General features: G+C 38.9%; 1 protein-coding gene and 1 long non-coding RNA gene across 2 annotated transcripts in view; both read right to left on the bottom strand.

The window, feature by feature from the left end:
• The window catches only part of LOC100707506 (cadherin-4), a 237707-nt gene that overhangs the window by 62525 nt on the left and 152033 nt on the right, over positions 1–23149 (bottom strand). Inside the window, exons 4-5 of the mRNA XM_003438813.5 lie at positions 18971–19197; positions 3011–3208 (exon numbers count right to left, since the gene is read on the bottom strand). Coding sequence (XP_003438861.2) covers positions 3011–3208; positions 18971–19197 — 425 coding nt within the window. The remainder of the gene's footprint in view (positions 1–3010; positions 3209–18970; positions 19198–23149) is intronic.
• LOC109196146 (uncharacterized) lies at positions 4041–6211 on the bottom strand. The gene is made up of 3 exons (XR_002057612.2): positions 6006–6211; positions 5187–5275; positions 4041–4998 (listed from the first exon to the last, which is right to left on the bottom strand). It is a non-coding gene; the product is annotated as an uncharacterized LOC109196146 (long non-coding RNA).

Raw genomic sequence — 23149 nt, 5'->3', positions numbered from 1 at the left:
AACAAACCATTTCAGACATTTAATCATAAATGGTCTTACTCTTTATCTATGCTGTTGTTTCATCAGGGGTTTCTTCATTTTTTTAGCTGATGGTTGTTCTAATGGTGGGGTTAAGCAATTGTTGGGGCGAATAAGGGATTTGGGGGGAGTTGGGTGGTTACGCTGAGTCTTTATTTACCCAAGCAAAAAAAAAAATCAATGCCGCTCTGCTGTAGGAGAAGTGTGTGAATCAATGAAAGGTTTCAAAAAGCCCCTGTGAAAAATCAATGTCCCTTACATACTATTGATGGAAGTTTGGCCATAGAAGAAAGAAACGACAGAGAACACCTGTTTATTGTGAAAAATTACTCTGCTCGCTCTTTGTTATAGGCTTTTTGGATCTCTTTGTTTTGTCTAGAACAGTGCTAACAGTATTTCTGTATCCTTTCAATTGCTCTCTTTGCTAGCCTTCCATTTTATCCTTTTGTTACAAGTTATGCAGCGCTCATGCCCATTTGTTGTAAGGAAGCACTACTGGCCATTATCGGCAAAGAAAGAATAGCTACATTCAGTCTCACAACTCTGACACTAGAGGCTGATAAGGTCTAACATTCAACCACAGAGTGATATCATGTACACAACAACTTGATGTACAGTAGGGGAGTGTAGGGTTCTGAAGCCGTCATCTCAGCACTGCTATTAATAAAATTCAGTCAATAACATTCCACTGTCACTGCCTTGACTTTAGAGACCGATAGGAGAACAGTTCTGCCATAACTTTGCCTATGCAGTCAACATTTCCCTCGAGCCATGTCAGGCTGCGAGCTGCGAGGCCAATCAGTAGGGGCTCTGTCCTGACACCTGCCCAATCGTGTGCTAGCGTGATCAAAGTGACAGCGCTGTAGACCTGCAGAGATACAGGTGAGGGCTGCTGTCACCCCACCTGTCCAACTGATGGCAACTCGGCCAGGGCAGGGAGAAAAGTACTAGGATGGTCGGGAAGGCCACTGTCTGCATGTCACTCAGTGCTGTGTTGCATGACAGAACAGCCCATTAGGAAAGAAACTGACTTCACAGACCATTAGAAGTAGCATCACACAGCCATAGTGCACAGAACACTGAGTAATGGTGCAACTGAAGGGCGACCGAAAGACTCCAAGCGCTGCTTCGAGCCCTTTTTTTATTGAATAAAATATGTATTTTTGCAACATTTTTTTGTTGTTTTGAGGGAAAAGAAACCGATACATAAAAGCCCGAATTCTCAACAGAGGACAAAGTAGGTTATTAGAAAGGACTAAGCAGATAAACAAAAAGTATGGCAAAATTATCCCCATGCCGTCCACCCCTGTGTCCTTGTTAAAATCTCTAGTTCTCAGTATGGCCTTTCCTGCCCTCCAGTCATCATTAAAGAGAAAGACGGGAGCTTGAGAGTCCAACAGAGGCATCAACACGCATCACTTCTCCTCTGCTCGAAACGCTCAGCTCTCAGCAATCCACTAGCCCCTGACGGACCTATTTACCGCACAAAGTGAATTGTGTTTGGCTGCAAACTATGCTTCCAAATGTTCCTTTGATACCCTCTCTCTCTTTTCCCCTCCCCATCTCCTCTGTCTCTCTCTGGTTCTGACCAGCTCATGGAAATAGAAGAACTGTCTGGCCAGTTTATTGCTGGTGTAGCACTACTCATGGGCTCAGCAGGCTCAGATGAGAACGCCACACTGTGCCAGGCTGATGGGACACACTCCAGCTGTAGAGGCACTCACTCCAAAACACAGACTTACAAACTCCTTCCTCTTTGACTTGATGTTTTTGTTTCACTATGGAAGAAAAAAAAGAATAAAAAAAAAAGTTTCCTTCTAGTAGCTCCCCAGGCTTTTCCCTGGGGACTGGATGAAACCCAGTTGAAAAACAAAGAATAGAAACAATAGGAAAAAATATGCTTCTTTTGCACAATTTAAAACCCCAAAGAGATAAACTATGAGAGTTTTGTAAACAGCAAGGAAAAGCTGATGGCTAGATATTCCAGATAAAGAGAGAAGGAAAGAAGCAGCAGCGAATAAAGCAGCGGTCTTGTGGAATGTTTTTTGATGAATTACAGCGCGCACCGCAATCTTAAAGTTGAGAGCTTGCTTATGAGTGAGTCAAACCACACATTCTGTTGTGACAGAATCCCTGAATTTTAAACCTCCTGCAACTCAAGCCTTTGCACAGCAAGTTAAACATTTATTTATTAATTTATTCGACAGGTGTGCGGGCTCAGCCTCTAACCTTCGACATGCAGCACTTATATATATAGCGTATAATTATAGCCTTGTCAAAAAAGGAAAAGGTTTTACAGAAATGATATTTTCCATCTGTAATTGTTGACAAATTCTGATTTTGAATGCTAAACGAGGACACATAGAAATGGTTATACACTCTTCATGTTGTTGCTGCTGCTTTATTTACAGGAAGTTCTAAACCAATAAACTAATGTGCCTATTAGGGCACAGAAGAAAAGAAATACCGTTCTACTCTTTTGACTTTGAGAATGGCAGGATTTCATGCTTTCTTCTCATATCAAACAAGAGGCTTCACTAAAACTTCTGTGACAAATTGCATTGTTATACAGTTATAAAAATAGAACTGAACCTTAAGCAACCTTTCTGAAATAACCTGATAAAGGGAAGAAAAGATGCATAAAATAGGAATAAACAATCATTAGCTTCACTTTGACCCTATGGGACCTCAAAGTGTGCAAGAGTTTGCTGTTTAGCCGAGCCTGCTCGGTGTCTAAGGGGAAAACTTCTCAGGGTCAATCAGGGCTGTTTAAATACCGTAAGGCATTGTGGCTGAAACTGCATCAGGGGAACGCAGCATAATCATCTGCAAGGATGTGGCAAACAAACTAGTTATGCTAATGTATTTCTGTTATTTATCACCATCCATTACACATATCCCCAATCAGCCTTACTTGTTAAATGCCCTCAAGAAATCCCAGCTGTAAATTAAGAACACATCAGCGATGCGGCCAATCAAATCTGTCACTTACGCTGACAAGCATCTGAGGGAACGGTCCTCGAGAATTTTCAGCCACATTGATTGGTGGGATTACCCAGTCCCTCTTCTGTCTTCGTAGACCCTTGGTGATGTTGTGACCGGACCCTGGGAACATGATGACAGGAGGTGGTATTTGTACCGCCTCCTTCTTCTCTTTTCTCCCAGCAACTTTCTTTTCATTCTCTGTGACCTTAAAGACAGAACAACAAGGTTTTACTTAGGATGCTACAATACACAGTAAAATTCACTGAGTAAATTTTACTCAAACTGAATAAAATTTTACTCTAAGAAAGACAGTATTTGGTCCCAGTCTAAATGGAGTAAAATCTACTCTTATGGCAGAGTCATACTTTCAGAGTTAAATATACTCTATTTAGTGCAAATATTTTACTCTACATGATGATAATTTACTCAGTTTAGTATAAAATAAAAACAACTCCACCCTAATTTCTTTCTAAATAGAACAGAATTTTACTCTGAATAGAATTATAAATAGAAGAAAAATTAACTTTATTTCACTCACTATGTAACTGTATTACAATCATTCACTGCAAGGTTTTAAAGGTACAATAAATAAACCAGAGAAAATATTTTTTGGTTTTAGCAGCCACCTTTATTGTTCAGAGGAAACAGTTTGGTACAATATAAAAACTGGAATCACCATGACTGTATGACACCTGTAAATCAAATGCTTTACAACAGAAAAGCTCTTTGGCATGAATTACATGAGGTCCGTCTCTTTTACACAGAACTTGAAAATCATTGAAACTGGCATTTCACAATGGACTTTTATACAAACAACTAAATCTGCACGATAAATATTTCCATGGTGTTTTGCCCATCTAACATTTAACACCTTGGTGTTGATTGGTAGCTGAAGAGTCTCTGCCATCTCACAGCCCCAGTCCAATGCATTTCAAGAAAGCATGTTACTTGGTCCAGTGGTCAGTCTCTTGGGGTCAAATGTCTGCCAACTGAAAGCAATAGGACTTTGATGTTTTGTTGCCAACGTTTTAATTACATTTTTGAAACTTTTCAATTGTTTTTTTTAAAGAAGCTGTGTTTTGCTTCATTGCGTATGCACCAGCTATGCAAAAGTGGTCGTGTTTTAAGTATACATGTAGGATAATGCATCACGAAATGATGCTTTGGTAGCAGCTTCTTGTGTGGAAATAAACCCTTGGATAACCTGTGGCGTTTGGCGATCAGGTGTTTCAAGAAAATGGAGATACCTTTTATATAACACTGCTGAAAATACAATATTCACTATTTGAAACAACAGCAGTAGCAAATACCAGTGCTGATCGTTTGGACAAACTAAGTCTCCAAAGATGAGTGGTAGATGCCGATGTAAACACCAGGACTGGATGGCATTTAACTCCAAGTCATTTGAGTCCTCTCCCAACTTCACTGTAGGTGGTTTGTCGTTTTGTTCCATTTAGCCACAGTTTAAGCTCTTAATTCTCATGTCCACTTCCTTTGATGTTGTATACTGATCTATTGCATGTAACATAATCAGTTTCATTTCATATTGTGCGACTCCCTCCAAGATATCGTGCATAATATCAACAGAGAAATTTTCACATGTATTGAAGTACTGCAATGAGTTTAGAATCCAAGACTGTTTAACACCCATCACATAAGGCAGTCTGGGATTTGCCTCCATTTTTTGGCAATGTTCAGTATGAAGTGCTTGAGTTCGCATGATTATCTTGGGTGAATCCTCTGTAAACTCTTTCTGAAAGTCCTCTTTCTCAGCAAGACAAAAGTTGCAACAATATCTGGCACTAAATGACTCTAGAAAACCAAACAGACAGTGAAGACCAAAGTTGTCAGTAGTAACTTGGACAATAGTTCCATGTACTGGGTCATCATGCAGGGCAATTGTAATTCCATCCCCTCCAGGATTTTCATATTCTTCACAATTGGATCAAGTATCTTAGAGAAGTGATATGTTCAGGATGTTGAACTTCTTGGCAACTGTGAACATAATAAAATTGCATTATATATTTGAAATAAACACCAGAACAAGGGAAAGAAAGTGAAATTAAATAAATTGAGCAAAATAAACCTAAACAGTTGGTATAGCAGCTATTATAACATCATCCCCAAAGCTTGACTGATTCACACTATGAAACATGCAGGAAATGTTGACGTTTTTTACTCACCGCATTCCAAAAATGATCTGTAGGTCAGTTGGCCCTCAAAACTGATGTACTTCTGTTGTTCTCTGCACTTCACACGCACAGCTTGCATCCTTCATGATATGAAAAGGATATTTTTAAATAATTAGATTTACTACAAATACTTACAAAATTGAACAAAACACAGGCACACACAAAACACATAGGGCTTAAGAAACATCTAAAACTGCACACTTGTGCAGACTGCAACCATGTATACGTTTCCATTCGAGTAAAACACACGTGCTTGCTAAACTAACAGCAGTACACATACAAGATTCACTCCATTAAACACACATGCTCCTAACCAAAGATCAGGCAAAAACAGTCGTGTATGTGACTCAATTCAGAGTAAACCACACGTGCTTTCTAACTGAACAGGTGAAACATCCACAAACGTAAATCCTCGATAAAACACACATATTACTAACAGAACATCAGGTAAAAAAGTCCATTTTCATGACTCAGTTTGGAGTAAAACACATGTGCTCACCGACCTTTTTTGGATAAAACATTGGTGCACTGGATTTGCTAAAAACACACTACCCTGGTCAATTATACTGCCTAAAGCAGCTATTGAGCAATGCTAAACGTAGTTTAGTGATATATACCTTAATGCTGTCTGTGAGTAGTCTAACGACATTAATTTAGCAGAAGCTAATGTAAGCATCAACCTTGCCAATTATGCAGCATGTAAGACCCACAAACTCTCAAGCTGTAATGTTACTTACAGACCTTTCAGATAAACAGAAATTCCCCATTTTATCCTAAATTCAATCATTATTGAGCACTTTACTCACTTACCTGGCTCACCACTGACAGTTGTCTCTGTTCCACTGCGGGATAGTGGGCGTGGTCATGCCATATTACTCCAATGGAATTTCCTCTGTTCTTTTGCGCCAACTCTGGAGGCCAATCGAAATGATTACAATCCAAAATGAGTAAAAATTACTCTTTTAGAGGAAAATAATGTTAACTCTGGAAAAATTACTCTCTCCATTTTCCTGTGTAGTAATTGATGTTATGCCAAAGACAAAGCACAATCTTGCAGATAAAAGACATTTTTATAGGTTTAGCATATATATTTAACATCTCTGTGGACTTTGAAATGTTTTATTATCTTTTCACTAAGAAAATGTCAAGGCTTTTTTAGCAGTTAACTGTATGTCAAGCCACTTTCTTTGGGTACCAGCTTTTGAAAGCTTGCTGTAGATGCAATGATCAATCATCACCTTAAAAAAACATCAAACTCATCAGCTAAGATGGCAGTTGTCACTGTCATTTGTTTTTTTAAATATAAAAACAAATACTACATATAAGGAGGTATCTACTCTTTGTCCTTTAACTAGTATTTCTGCAGAGAAGTCTGAAGTTGCTATGGAAACAAAGTGCACAATGCAATGATTTTGAAAGATCTAATGGACCCAGTCAGACACAAGATCATTCATCCATTCATTTCATCATTCGCCAAATCAGTCCTTCACTTGTGCAAAAAACAAGTCTTTTTGCAAGTAATTGGAGATATGGCAGCTTGGATAAAGAAAAAATCCAACCAAAACCCTTTTTGCAACTAAAAGAATTTAACACAATAATTATATATACAGTTGGGGAAATATTTTAAGGTTGAACAGTCTAATTTTTATCGTAGTTTTATTTTAATTTATAGAGACAGAATATGAAAAAAAATCCAGAATAAACACATTATATAAAAGTTGCATGTCATTGAGTGAAATAAGGATTTGATGCACTTCAACCCAACCAGAATTCTGGCTCCCAAAAACTGTCTCTATGCCCGTGTGGCGCACATAACATTCAACCACACAATCAATTACAGACACTCCTGATCTCAGCTTGTTATGTGTATAAAGCACACCCATCCACAGAATCAATTTCATCCATTCCCACCTCTCCAACACCATGGGCAAGACCAAAGAGTTGTCAAAGGATGTCAGGGACAAGACTGTAGACTTACACGAGGCTGGAATAGGCTACGAGGCGGTTAGCAAGAAATTGGTGAGAAAGTGACAAAAGCTGGTGCGATTATTTGGAAATGGTAGAAATATAAAATGACCATCAGTTGCCCTCAGTCTGGAGCTCCATGCAAGATCTTGCCTCATAAGGGGACGAAGATCACAAAAAAGACGATGGAGTGCAGCATAAAACTAGATAGGAGTTTGTTAATGATCAAAAGGGAACTGGCACTACAGTCCCCAAGAGCACCACTGGTAACACACTACGCTGTAATGGACTGAAATCTGCATCCTGCTTGATAAGGCACATGGCATGGTATTGAGCATCTGAATGATTCAGAGAATGTTTTGGAGAATGTGCTGCGTCAGATGAAACCCAAATCAAGCTTTTTGGCAACTCAACCTGCTATGTGTTGAGGAAGAGAAACGCTGAGTATGACCCAAAGCATACTATCCCCACAGTCAAGAACGTTGGTGGAAACATTACATGATGTACATGATGACAGGTACATGATGACTTTACTGCACCGAGGGACCAATGCAAGTGTAAAATCTTGGACAAGAACTTCCTTCCTTTAGTCAGAAGACTGAACATGGGTTGTGAATAGGTCTTCAAAACATAACACCAAGGCAAAGAGTGGCTAAAGAAGCAAATTAAAGTCATGGAGTGGCCTAGCCAGTCTCCAGATCTCAATCCTATGGAGAATCTGTGGAGGGAGCTTCAAGTTGCCAAACGGCAGCCAAGAAACTAAAAGGATTTAGAAAGCCAAGGAAAGTGACAAAACCCCTCGTCAGATGTGTGCAAACCTGGTGATCAACTACAAGCAGCGTCTCACTGTTGTGCTTGCTAACAAGTATTCAGTTATTATTTGCTTGGAGAACAAATACTTATTTCAATCAATGCTATATAAATCAATTTTTGGTTGATATTCTGTATCTCCACAGACTGTTCATTTCTTTGTAAGTGAACAAACTTACAAATTCAGCAGGGTATCAAAAGATGTTTTCCCCAGTGTATTAGTAAGAAAAAAAGCAAAAATAAGTGAGAAAGAAACGGAGTCTTTCTAACGCTTCACAAAACTCAATGGAAATACCAGCAGTACAATTCGCTGGCAGACCACATGAAAATTTCATGTGCCAAATGGTGTGTAAATTTACCTTAATGCACCAAACTTGCTTTAAATTCAGAGCATTAGCAGATTTTCTGCATAAGCTTTTCAACAATTTGTCCTTTTTAAGATACTGCGTGCAATTCTACAAGCCTAATTTCAAAGTTTGGGACGCTGTGTTAAATAAAGATAACACAAAAGAATGCTATAATTTGCAAGTCATAAAAGTCATTTAATGGAAAATGGCACAAAGAGAACATTATGATTATTGTTATAAATGTGTTTTTTTTTTCTTTTTTGAAAAATAAATGCATTTTAAATTTAATGACAGTAATATGCACCCATGATACATATTGTTCATAAGTACTTTTCTCAAACAAATGATTATATGTTTATACTCAGTACAATTCTCACTTTAGTTATGTGCACCCAAACTACTCCATAAAATCTCCCTCATAGGAGCCATAATAATGATATAGCAATTGTAAAAGACTATCTTGGCTCTTAAAAAATGTAAACATTTCTTATCAGAAGAATGCCATATGAGAAACACTTTGTGTCATCATGCTTAGACTCAAGCAGGGCAGAGGTGATGTTAATTCTGTGTGAGTATGTATGTGCATATATTTGAAAGAAACCATAAACTTCATAACTTTTGTCATTTACACCAGGCATAAAAAGCCCCTTAACAGAAAGCGTGTCTGGAGTCGGATTTACAGCCTCTTTTAACAGACAATGACAGCTGAGACACAGACACACACCTCAATCATACAGTATGCACCCATCATACACTTTTCTCACACCATCCCTATAGGCACAGAGAAATGACCACCACAAAACTGTCTTTTTGAAAGATGCTCAAATAAGGAACTCAAATGTGAAAGGAACCCATTTTCAATCTCCTAAAGAACATTAACTCATCCATGAGTCAGAACAGCTACATCAAATGCTGGAGTTATGACGGACATCAAATAAGTAATGTCTGTGTGGAAATATTGCAAATCACATGACTGTGAAGAGACAATGAACAGAGTGTGCAAAAAATTGCTTTATTGCAGATCCTTCCAAGATGTGCTAAAACAAGCAAAAATCATTGAAATTACAGTAGTAGAACTTTTAGTGTGACACCTGATTCCCTTCATTATCAAATATATTATTCCTTCTGTTAAAGTATATTGCTTTATACATACACGATTTATCTCTAAAGCTATAGTTTAGAGCCCATCATCTGCAAGTTAACAGCTTCGCGTTCACTGTTCCAGTGGCAAAAGGTAATATTAAAGCGATGCTATCTGCAGAGTTGTTCGACAGTAAGTTTACTAACACAGCTCAGGGTTACAAGATAGTAAAACATGTCAAGAATTCAGTCACGAACATCATAGCTGAAGCTATGCATCACTTGCACTCTGTCTCAATCACAGTCCCTTGAGCTATCCCTAGCTTTCGTGCTCCCCTCTGCCCTCTTCTTGCAGTGTTATTGTTTTTCTCTGTCTCCCCCTAGTCAGTAGGTACTGACAGCTTGTCTCAATAACATGGATTCCTCAAGCACTGGGCTGTGTTAGGCTGATGGTGCACCAGCAGGTAAAACAGCTGCACAAAGCTTTACTAACCAAACCCTCATACCAGCAGACAGCAAGAAATTTGTAGTTTGTGTCTTTGTTATGTCTCCTCCAGGATCACTAATGGAGGCAAGTAAATCAACTTTCATTTGTACAGGGTAGCCCATACCTAGCAGTTCCCCCATTTAAATGCACAGTGTGCGAAAACTGAAATTATAAAAGAGATATAAACATGACAAACATATGGAGAAAGTACAATCATGTCAGTACAATATGTCTCGTAATTTCTATTTGTCTCAGCATGAGCTAACCTAAACATCTCAGAGATATTGGTCCTTATTGACATGATAGCATCATGTGGTTGCTGCAGATCTGTCATCTGCACATCTGTGATGTGAATCTCCCATTCCACAACATTTACTCAACTGTTACACCACTACTAGCAGTTTGAACAGTTAATACAAGGCAGGATAGATTTGTGCTTTCATATTCTTTATGCCAAATTTTGACCCCACCCATCCATCTTATGTCATCCTGCACCTGGTCTGGTCTTCTACTGCTGTTGCCCATATACTTCAACTTTGATGTGTTGTTGTTGTCCGCATACCGTAGTTGCAGTAAGTGTTTATTTGAGTTACTGTTGCCTTCCTATCAGCACTCTGGCCATTTCCCTTGACTTCTGGCATGAACAAAATATTGTCAACTAGAGAACTGCTCACTAGATATTTTCTCTTTTTTTAGACCATTCTCTGTAAAAGTTCAAGATAGTTATGCCAAAAAATCTGTTTCTTGGCAGTTTTTGAAACACTCACACCAGCCTACTAACAACCATGCCATGTTTAAAGTCACTTAAATCACCTTTCTTTTCCATTTTGCTTGCTATGTCTAAATGCCTAAATGAATTGAGTTCCAGCCCTGTGATTGGCTGATTTGATATTTGCATTACTGAACAGATGAACAGGTGTGCCTAACAAAGTGACCAGTTTAATATATCTATCAAGAAAGAAATAATAATCTAATAATAATAAATAATATTGCGCAATACTACTATGCGCAAGATTTTGGATATAACTAACTAGCTCTACAGGAGTTCAATTAACTGAGTAAATAATCTTATATTAAAAAAATTATCTACATATTGTATTACATTGAATTTAATTTTTAATTAAATGCGGCTGCTAATTTTGTGTTTAAAATATGGAAATAAATATGTTACAGTGTGTGCATGTGGGCATGATGGGAGGGAGTATAAAAAATCCAGCATCATAGACTCATTTGTAAAAATAAACAAATAACTAAGTAAAGAACAGGTTCAGTTACATTGTATTTCCATTAAAGGTGATTAGTGCCGTTAATCTTTCTTCGAGTTTTTCGTTTTCTGTTACTTCTGTGAAATGTGCAGCTTTACAGTTCCTCCCCAGCAGTTGACATTTGAGAATAAAAATAAAATACAACACAGAAGCAGTCTACAGTGTTGGAAGATGGCAATGGCTTCTGGCACATATTGAAAGTTGAAGGTCCTGTATGATGCAGTCTATAAAAAGTGTTTTTTCTTTGTCTCTGTTTGTTCTTGCCTGGTCAAGGTCCCTCAGAGGGTTGGCTTGTATCTGCCAGCGGAAACAATGCTTTCAAGGCTGACTTCATTAGATGGACGCCCAAGAAAAAAGCTTTTAAGGCTGCTTTAAAGAAAATGTGTCAAGCAACCTGGCATATGGTGTGTATGTGTTTGTGTGGGTGGGTAGGGATGTGGGGTGTGGAGGAGCATGGGCTTAGGTGTCATGTTCAGTTTCATCAACCAAGTGCTGTACTTCAGACATCTTGGACTGTGAAATCCAGGGCACTTTAAGTAATAGTGCAAAAGGAAAGATTTTTACACAGGTAAAGGATTACGGTAGGTGAGGAGACCACATTCACATTCAAAGAAAGACAGGATTTGCTGCTCCACATGGCCGTATGCAATAAATATTTAATGTATCATCCACAAAATTACTGCTCTTAAATGGTTGAAATTATAAAAGCTTCTGCATTGGTAGATTTTTACCACTTTTGTACAAAGACTTTAAACTTAAAAAGGCCAATATCATAATAATATTTAGTCATATTTCCCATAGCTCCCATAGCTCTGTTTTTGGTTTCCATCATTTGCTCCTGCTGGCTTAAAAAATTAAGAGAACAGGAAGCAAAACAAACCCACAGACTTCATATTTCCACTGCTTATCTCTACTTTATGATATTCCATGAAAGCTTAAGTTGTGAAACAATGCCTTACAAACCCGCTGTAAGCTGTGGACAGGAATAAGCCTCACGTGTAATTTGTCCCTAGAAGCTGGCAGTCCAGCAAAAGTTAGCTTAGTTTATAGTCAGTTCTAGTAATTTAGATGAAATTGCCCATTAACCAACGCACAGGTAACGGTGCTACTATGAATTTTAGAGGAAGGTTTTGTTAAGCCTGAAGTTCAGCACCACATCATATGTACCCTAAATAATTAATTGAAATAATTCATTAGGTACAAATAATTATATAGAAGCAAAAAAAAGACGTGTTACGAGTTCCTATGACTGTGGGAGGGTTTCGCTCACTGTTGTTTATTTCAGTCTTTTAAGAGCACAACGACAGTAAAAACTGTCTATCATCTTTGGATCTTGTCAGGCAAGAACTAGCTCAGTCAGCAAATTACCAAATCAAAGCATCCTCCATGCTGTGCAGCAGTCTGTTGTCCATACTGGGATCCATTCCCGAGTGAGCAAAGTTCAGCAGCACTTTAGACCTCAGCATGCCACTGTACTCCCGCCATGGGCCCAGAACAGACAGCTGAGGCAGCAAAGTGGAGCTCTCCATTGCATCCCCAGTGGCATCCCATCACTGCCACACTTTCCCATACTTTTTTTTTTTTAAATAGACCAAATAAAACAGTGATCTTCTTTACAACAGTGTGTCAGTTATTTGAGGTCTGCAGGCGTTCATCTATGCACAGCTCTAAGGTTAATGCTAAGGCCTCACCTCAGCATTTCAATCGGGTTGATGTTTGAACTTTGGCTGAAACACTTCTGTTATTGATTTGCTACTCTGCTTGGGACCACTGTCCTTTTTCATTACCCAGTTTTGGCCAAGCTTTAGTTTTAGGACAGATGTTGTAGGATTTGACAATGCTTTGCTGTACAGATGAGCTTATCATCGACTCAGTGATTATAAGGTCCTGAGCATTATGGCCAAGCATTTTCACTGTGGTCTCATCTGTCCATGGACAGGACATTGTTTCAGTAATCTTTCAAACAAGCCATACTTGTTCAGTCTTTTTTAATTATACCATCACAAACTTTAAGATTTACCATGCTAACTGATTCCTGTAGAGTCTGAGATGTAACTTTTGTATGTTTTTGCAAATTCTTTTAGTACTGCATGGTCTGACCTTGGGGTGAATCTGCTTGGATGTCATGTCCACTTCTGGGAAGATCGTAGCAATTTACTGGTTTGAATTCTCTAAACCAGTAAACTGCCAAATTTTGATTTTTAAAGAGGTGATCACACTTGTGGATGATCAGTGAATGAACTGCATGTCATTATCAGCACCTGCCTGCTACTCCAGCCCTTAATTTCTATGGAAGCAAAAGGGTGTACTTAGTTTCCCACGGGACTGCAGAGAGTCCTACGAAAGCTTATTTTTTCATGATTGATTCTGTGTCTTTCAAAATAACCATTTAGTACTGTTTTGAAAAGGCTTGAAAAAATATTTTTAAATTAAATGTACATTAAAATTGTTGCTCTACAACTTTACCACACATTCCTGTACAAGGCAATAGTAGAAAACTGAAGATTACATTTGTAAATTCTCATTGGGCAAATGCAATAACAATAACAATAATAATATTGTATTCGGTTTTTCGATTAGAACGGAAAGACATCCTCACTTGGAATATTATTTTGTGTCTCTTATCCAATAACAGCATGAATAAATAAAGAAAATAATCAGATACAAATGTCCTCTGCTAAGGAGGACAACAGGAGCCCATCCGCTCCTGTTAATACAAATAGCCCTGCAGCCTCTTCCCTGCCCTGCAGCTATCACAGTTAAGGTGTTTTTATCAGAATTTGAAAGATGAATTATGAATTAATAACAAAAAAGACAATATGGAAAATTATATTGGTATTCAGTCATAATATTTTAAAGAAATCTGTAAGCCTCCTTTGTTCTCCACCAAATCCAGATGATAATCTTCAGTTCTATTTCATAATTTCGATATTCAATAAATTGCTGTAAACGCGAACTGAAAAACACTAAAACTAAATTGCTGTCTTTATGCTCATGGATAATGGATAAATGTATATTGAGCTTTTTGCTAAAAACACCAGGCTTTGGAAACACTGCTGATGTGTAAGTGGTGTATACAATCAAACACACACACAAAATAAAAGGGCCAATTAAAAAAAAAACTCATCTTTTGTGGTAAAGTTTCTAATTATTTCAAGGTAAAGCACAACCTCCATGTCTTACCTTTTAATAGTATGCCTTAATGTCATAAATAAGTCATTTAAACATCTGCGTCTCAACCCTCATCATTTTAAAAACCTGCATTTACTGTGCAAGATTGTGTCATCCAATCAAAGATCTGACTTGTTGATTACATTAGATGCCACTAAGGTGTATAGATGACTTTAATATGAATACAATACAGTTTAAAGTAACTGCAAAGCCAAGAAGTATTATAATATATAATTAAATGTAGTGGAATATCATAAAATATTCAGTGCATATTCAGACATAAAATGGGTAAAAACTGAGTAAACTGTGAACCTATGCCAGCAGTTTAGTTATATATGAGTTAGTTAAATATGACTGTTTTTAAATTCTCACCATCTAAAGTTGCCAGTTTAGGAACTGAAGCATTTGCTGTTTTGACCAACAGGGGTGCTACAGTACAACCCACTGCACTGGAACTGACAAAAGTCCTGATCATCCTTGATCAGCTTGTGCTCATTCTCAGAGTCAGAAAAGAAAGAACCAGCAGTCTCCCCTCCTCCTCTTGTACTGTGCAGACTAGTCCTAACATATTTGACCATATTCTATGTTTCCTGCACTGTGCGGTTCGGGGAAACTTGAGCATGACTAGGGTTTCAGTCACGGTTTTCTGTCTCATCTGCCGGCCAAAATAGTTTTCTGCCAGAAACTCAGTGTGATCCTTTGCATTCAGTCCATATTCAAGAAACTAATTTCTGCTAAGCATAACATGCCCGTGTGCACAAACTGGGTTTGTGCACACGGGCATGAGCGAAATGAGACAGATGTGAGTTAGGCCCGGATAAATGCATTCTTTTTCTTCAGAGAGAGGAAAGCTTCATGGGGTTGACTGCAGGGGATGGCTGCCCCACATCCCACCAGTGCAGTGAGGGGAGGCAGAGGTGGAACAAGACATGTTTGGGATGGATTGAGGGAGATGAGGAGTCAGTTGTCAGAAGCAGATGTGACCCCCCTCACCTCCCTCTGCCTAAATAAGTCATGCTCTAAATCCTTTTATCTACACATGCTAACAGGTACTAGTGAGTTCCCTGAGGAGAAATGTAGAGAGAAAAACATGCACAAAAAGAAAAAACCCCATAAAAACATAGAGACACAGAGAGAAAGATCTCTGCCCGTCACTGCAGCAAAAGGCTTAAGCAGGTTTTTCTTTCACCATGGTATAATTCTGATCACACTTCAACCCCGATTCACTCTTTCTTACTCATATTCACACAGAAAAATTACAGGATGGTGATGCAACAGATTTAGAAAAATAGGAAAAGCAGAGATATGTGATCACTTATTCAAACTCTTATGAAAGACGGAGGAAAAGGAGCAACAGCAAACTGGAGTTAGTAGACTTTTTAAAGACAGCTTTATAGATTCTAGAGATTTCGTTATTTTTCTTAATACAACACAGACGGGGCACACATTCTCTGGCATGCAACCCTGCACAGATTAAACCTTTAGGTGCCAACCGAAGACACAAGCACACATAGAGCATACGCAGCAATGAAAATTTAACGCAAAATTAGCATAATACACACTTGATCCAACATAATCTCCCACAATAAAATAACATTCTTGCACACATGCTTATGCACAGTAATGCTATGTGAACAGGAGTCACTGAGTGTGAAATGGATGCCCCCAATCCCCAACCAAGCCCCCCCCCCCAGCCCTGGTGCCATCAGCCTTAGCCAGCTGGCGGTGGTCCCAGCACTTCTCCTCCACGCCACTGCCTCCCCATAACCCTGCATGCTTTGATATCAGCCAGCCCCTGGCTACCCAGACATCTGGAAGTTATTATTCAACAGAGCACACCACAAAGCACCATTTCCATAATGAAACATCACATTTTGTTTTAGCGCCCTGCTTTCTCCTGCTGTCCTCATACATGTTTGTTACAACTTGTAGCATATTTCTGACCTCTGACCATCTTGTTTGATTGCTTGTCTATTCTTTGCTCCTCGGGACATACATATTAATTGACTCAGTGGAAAATTATGTTTAAAAATGCATTCATTTGACCTTTGACACTTTAGTACTGAATCTCAGTCCAGTGAATAAGCCAGCATTAACTATAAAAGAGCGTAATTAAAGATCAACCTATTCAGAGCCAGAACAATACACACTCTTCCCCTCATTCCCATTAACTATCAGCAGATATCCCACTCTGTGTTTGGCTCTGTGAATTTATGACTGACATATTGCCATTGCTTTCATTTTCTAGCATTGCACATGACTACCGTCTGACTGATTGTTAGCATAATGGAAATGTTTCACTGGTTTTATTTTCATCTTGTATGTACAAGTTAAAAAAATACTTCACAGTTGATCAGTGAGCTGTGATTAATTTAAAGCAGAAATACCATCAGAAATAGTTCTCTGTTTAGATGTGTACCAACAATGATTGGCTAAAAGTTTAATTGTGGCCAGATATGGAAAACAGTAAACCAACCAACCAACATTTTAATCACGGTAACAAAGGGGAAAAAACACATTCAATTAATGACAACATAAATTAAAAATGCACCAACTGACCAGCCAGGGACCAGAATCGTCTGATTCTCATTCTTGCGGCTGGTCAGTCTCAGGTACGTCCAGTTAGGAGCTGCTCCCTTTCATGTATGTGTTGTGCATCCATGAAAGGAGAGTAGAGGCAAAAAAGTTGTGCACACTTTTCACAGCCACATGCTAGCGTTAAATTACCGTTAGTGTGGAAGTTCCTCACAGAGAGTGAGGGCACAATGTTTGACAATGTGCCCGACTACCACAGAATGTTTGTAACAGCAAACCTAATCAAACTCTTTAACGACCTCCCTTATGCTGAACGTAAACATTTTAAAGAAGCGAATAAATGGAAAGTGTCTAAAACTAAAGCTATCCACAACTCTGAGCCTGAATCAAATGGCAAAACGAGAAAAGGGTCAATGTCCTGTTATGTGGTGTTAGAAACATAGAGGAAAATGATGTAACTACCTGATAATTGTTTTGTTATATAAATCTATTGCACCTGCTTTTGATTGATAAAGTAAAATATATAAAATAAAGGTGTACAGCAACTCATTTTCAGTTAATTATTTGCACTTCCTTCCAGGAGCACAGCACTTTATTTTCATTTGTTTCAGCTGTTGCCAGAGAAAATCATATATTGCATTGAGAAAAAGTAGATTTTTGCTACTATATGTCAGATACAGTTACAAGTTTTAGAAAGAAAACTGATATTGGCAGGTGATACTTGGAGAAAAATCAGAAATCTTAATTGGGCAAAAAATTGTAATCAGTGCACCAATAATATGCATTTTTTTTTATATGGGGTTACATCGTCTAGCAATGGATAAAAGAGGGAATTTTTGGAATGATAGATTTTCCTGAGAGTGAAAGCCTGTTATAAGCATTGACAAGATGACACTGACACTGACAATCACTGGGGAACTTTTTAGGCTCATATGCATTTGCACTTTTACATGCAGGGCAGATTTTAGCCCGCTTTATTAGAGAAAACCTGCAGAAATAATAGCCAGCTTGGTAGACTGGAAGTTGAAAATTGAAGGCCAGAAACTGGCATTTCTCCCTCTCTCTCTCAGTGGTCACTGTTTCTGTGCACGGTTCCTTCCAAAAATAAGTGCAGTAAACAAACTCAAACTAAAGGTAAAGTTGAATCATTTTTATCCAATTCATGCACAAGTTCGAGCAGATTATGTATTTGTGTTTGCGGATCTGATTACGTCGGCTGTGCAGTCTGAGCCATCAGAGCTGATTTGTGCTGTGGACAGATCTGATTCAGTGGTAAAGTGGCCGTTTAGAGGTTTTTCAGTGAAGAAAGCTGCAGAAAACAGCTAAAGTACATTTAGTTTGATGCAAAAACCAAAATAATGAGCTCAAAGAAGTTATAATCAGGTGGAACTTCCCTGTGGTAACAGAAAGGTAACACCTTTCTCATTAGAGTCCATCTATGACAAGCACGAGTGTCTTCAACATTTTGGTGTTTTTATTTGACTGGCAGATAATGGCTGCTTCTTACCGAAAACGAGAATTGTCTACTGAGTAAAAATGAATCCTTGGCAACCCTTTTTCATTTTTTTTTAATGTAACTGAGATTTGATCTGTTCCGGAATTTATTTTCCAATAACTTATGTGAGATGTGCACTTAGTTAATGAACACAGGCCCCTGTTTTTGCCTAATGTAATTAACACTTGCGGTGATATTGGCTCTCAGAGCTGGCCTTGTGGTACCATAGTCATGGGGACAGTTAGGCTCAGACTGCTCAGTCTCTGTCTCTGACCTCTGACAGCTTTTAAATAGAAAAGGAAGAGACAAGAACCCCTGGGGTACCCAAGGCACAGGATGTTTTCCAATAACAGCTTATGGCTGAGGGGAATCTTACTCTCCCCCTGTGGCAGTCTGATTCTATCACTTTTAACTGTGTGGCACTGCTACTTCTTTCTGCTCCACCCCCTCTCTCCCCTTCGCTGAAACCCCAAGGAGTTTTGACCTGATTCTTGGCTGTTACTATCACCAGACCACTGGAGAAAATGTGATAGGAAAAAGAAACTCTGGAACGATAATTGAAATTTGAAGCATGATATTTCTGTGTGTCTGTGCTCGAGCTCGTAAAGTCTGAAACTCACCTCATTTTCAGTTTGTTGGGGTGATGGTAGGTCAATCAGTGCCAGCTGCACCATAGTCTCCCAGACATGTGTGTGCGGACCACTTGCTGTCAGTTTCAACTGGACAGGTTCATCTAGGTTGGCTCCCTCTCGTTGGGCAAAGATGGATCCATCTGTCCGCACGCCAAAGAGGGGGTTGCTGCTCTGGAAGACCACACCTTCATTTCCCATGCAGTCATCAAACTTGACTGGAGACACACAAAAAGAGAGAATTTGAATTTACTATTCATCACAGTTGTAGAAACTAAGAAGCAAAACAGGTACAAACACTGGCAAGCATGAAGTTGAAACTGCTTTCCTAACTCACAAAAACATATCTAAACATAGCGTACCTGCAGTACTCACATCTCATCAGGAGGAACATGACAAACTGGCTACTCTTAAGAAAGATTATTTAGCCTAGTCCGACACTGGTGTTTCTCACCATTTAGTCTCTATTAATAATAAGGTCAAGCAGTCACTATGATTAGACTCCTGAGGATTATTGTCTGCAGATGCATGCCTCTTTACATTAACAAGTATCCTGTAAATGTAGAGGTGAAACATGGCAATGACAAGAAGCTGTAACTGAATTTGATAAAGATGCATGTAAAGATGTCTGCTAGTTTACTGTTAGACTTACAAAGAAGAATATTGGGAATAATACTGACTACGGAACCCTCTAGTAAAGAAAACTGTAGCAGTTTTTAATACAGCATACATAAGGACAACAAACAATCTTTAAATTTTCTGTCTTCTATATTTAATCTGCTCATATAGTCAGTTTTTTGACAAACACTATGCTTTTGGCTTTAGTTGTACTTCTTGTCTTTCTCCAGTTATAAACTGAAGGTACATATAAAACATAAAAAGTACTGTGGAGTATGCCACATCATTATCTTACTCTAATGTACAGTAGGGGAATTGCTGAATGAGGATTTAAATAGTTTCTCGTTCTATATGGCTTGGCTTGATAGCATATTTCACAGACTCCTGCAAATCACAGGGTTTGCATTGCTTCAATAGTTTTACTAAGGCTTTATTACACACATCCACCGGTTTCCATTAGAGAATACAGTGTAAGCGTGTGGAGAAAACTAACAACCTGACCTGAGTGTTATGTAATTTTTGTAGCCGTTATAAATAAAAATATTTTTGCAGTGCAGTTAGCACTTCTTATTTGCTCCTTCTTTCCCTGACAAAATCAACATCTTTCCAAATATTGATTAAACCTATGATTCAGTTTAACCAATTAGACAAAAAGATTAAAGGAAGCTTACGCTACACAGAAAGTATTGCACTGAGACGGGAAACACAAACTGTAATGCAATCTGAGGGATGTTAACGCAGAAAGCCTCTAGAGGTTTGTGTCCTTCATATTCTGTTAAATTAAGATGGCACCATAAACCTGCTCACCATGGAGCTTTCAGAGTTGCCAGGACACTCTTGTGTTTGCTCTCTAATGAAATTCTTGCGCAGTTCATAACAGGATGAGTCACTAGCGAGCACAGCCCATACCAGTCTCCCGTTCTCACTTCCTTTCTCCCTCGCAGCACCTGTAGCCTTCCCACTCATGGATTAGAGTCTAGATAACATATCAAGGAAACCTTAAGCTGAATGCCATTACTCACAGATTTCTCATGGCTTTCTCTCTCCCCCAAACCACTACAACAGCTGAAACAAGGTTTCTATTACAGGGTGTAAACTATCATTAAATCCAGCTTTTTTGTGCTGTCTAGCCCTAAAAACACATGTGATCATGCCAGTGCCCTCCTCACTAAGGCCAGTTGTTCAGATGGCCACTCAGAGCTCAGTCAGAGGGAATAGCCTCTCAACGATACTGTCCACAGAGTGTATCAGGTGCTGCACAAGAGTCCTGGTGTAGACAGAAAAAGGCAGGATATAGAAGATGGATTACATCAATACAAGAGGCAACAAAGCCTTGGATCATGGATATCATCAGACCATTGCTCTCTTTGTATTGCTGAACAACTCCCACCCCTCCCTAAAAGCCTTGCTTGTGTTTTCAGTTTATCTCATTCACTTTTCTCTTTTTGTCCAACCCTGTGTCATTTCTTCTCTACCATCATTTTTTGCAGATTTTCAAAGATTACATCTGGGGGTTGGGGGATGGGGATGATAACAAACACACCAGTTGGCAAACATGTGTCTGTGCAAACAGAGTTTTGGAACACTGCCTGAATATATTAACAATGAGAAGAAGTCAAAAATCAAATTCAAAGCATGCTTTATTATATTTCTAAGTGCTTGTATCTGTGAAGCATTCGAACACCTGAAAAAAACACAAGCAGCAGGTGGTCTGTTGCCCCGTCTCTCTGTGTCCTCCAATTATTGTCTCTTCTCTCTATAAACTAGGCACACAGCCAGCAGTGCAGCCATATTGCAGTTATGGCTGGCACAGGCCTGTAGGCTTATACTTTGCACTAAGAAAAGGGATAATCAGCAAGGGGTGCTTCAAGCCATATTAAAGAAAGCATGCACATTCGCTATCAAAAATAAATTTCAAAAGAAGATTATTATTTCCATATGTAGTCATTTATATTTGGCATTATGGCTCTGTTCTGGAACCTCACTATCTTTGCATCAAGAGAGGCAGCAAAACAAGAGGAAGCATCAGTGACAAAAGATCTGACACGGACTAACTCAGACACAGCATGACAGAAGGAGCCGTGGCGGAGATGTGTTGCGAAGTGGCTTGCAGATGTTCAAGAAACATAACAAGCTAAAGCAACCCAGTTAGTGTTTTCTATGTGAGATTTGCCAGCTGGATGCTTAAAAGGTCATCAGCTAAGCCCTGGTGTTGAGATCAGCTGATCTGCTGAGACTGTGACTGACTGGACATTAAATAACTTAACCATGCTATGATGATTTTTTTAATGTGAAAGTAAGAAAATATTTGTAAACATCTTTTGCATGGTCTGAGAGTGATGCTGAAATAATGGGTTCACTTCACACCAAATCATAGTCAACTAATGCAGTAAGGCTAGAAAACAGGGTTAGATAATATTGTAATCTTTCTAGTTTACATGTCATGTTTTCTGTCTGTTTACCAGTAAATAACTATATGAATGAATGAATAAATGAATTATTAATTAATCAACCCACAATTACTTCACAGTGGGCCATCTGTCTCCATCTCACCTCCTTCTACTTCTCTGTCATTTTCCTCTTTTCATCCTGCATCCAATGTAGCCATGCTTCCTCTGTACATGTCCAAACTATCTCACCCTTGCCTCTAACTTTGTCTCCTAGCCACTCATCCTGAACTGTTCCTGTGATATACTCACACTGTATATATATTTCAATTTTGTTCGTCCTGGTCACTCCCAACAAAAATCTTAATAATTTCCATCTCCAAACCACAGCTCTCACTACCATCTTGTTAAGTCCAGATCTCATTTTCCTTTTAAAAGCAACAACACCTTAATGCTGTCTCAGAAATTCATGTTCAGTAAAATCAATAAGGTATGTAGTAATAGTAGTGCATGTGCTGTCGGAGTAAATCATTCCTATGCATGTGTAAGCCTGCATTTTCTCAGTGTTTGCATGTCTTAGCAATGACAAGCCAAACTAACTACACCCATACCCTTTTGGAAAAAGAGTGACAGGGTGTGGATAGAGTACCCAGAGGGACTTGTTCTTGCACCAGTTAAGAAAAGACAGTGCCAATTTTACCCCTCCATCAACATACGCATGCTCACACACACACACGGACCTCCATAGCATAGCTCCTCTTTCACTCACTTGGGTCAATACCGCTATAAAAGAGATTATAAAAATTGGCCAGCAACAAAGCACTGAAGCCCAATGGCACAGTGCTACACATTAACAAGTCGTCTAAAGCGGTAGGCTCCGTTTGAGCATTGATCTGGCAAATAAGACAGACACCCCAGTGTGTCTGTCTTAAACAGCCAACACAGCACTTCTTCACCGTCTAGTCGATGTGGACAGTCAACCCCTGAAATGTTACAAATTCTACCATGCTCAGTGCGTTCCAACACAGGAAAGGAAAATAATCATTGATTTCTCCATTATGATAGGGTGAAAGACAGTAAATGGAGCTTTGTGCGTTGCTTGGTTGTTATCACTATCCAAACCACCCCACTACCACCCCGCCCCCCTTTCTAATTAAAGTTTCCA

Source organism: Oreochromis niloticus, linkage group LG20 (assembly GCF_001858045.2).
Source record: "Oreochromis niloticus isolate F11D_XX linkage group LG20, O_niloticus_UMD_NMBU, whole genome shotgun sequence".
Lineage (NCBI taxonomy): Eukaryota > Metazoa > Chordata > Actinopteri > Cichliformes > Cichlidae > Oreochromis > Oreochromis niloticus.
Note: the sequence above shows the minus strand (reverse complement) of the source record. Positions and strands in the feature narration are given on the sequence as shown.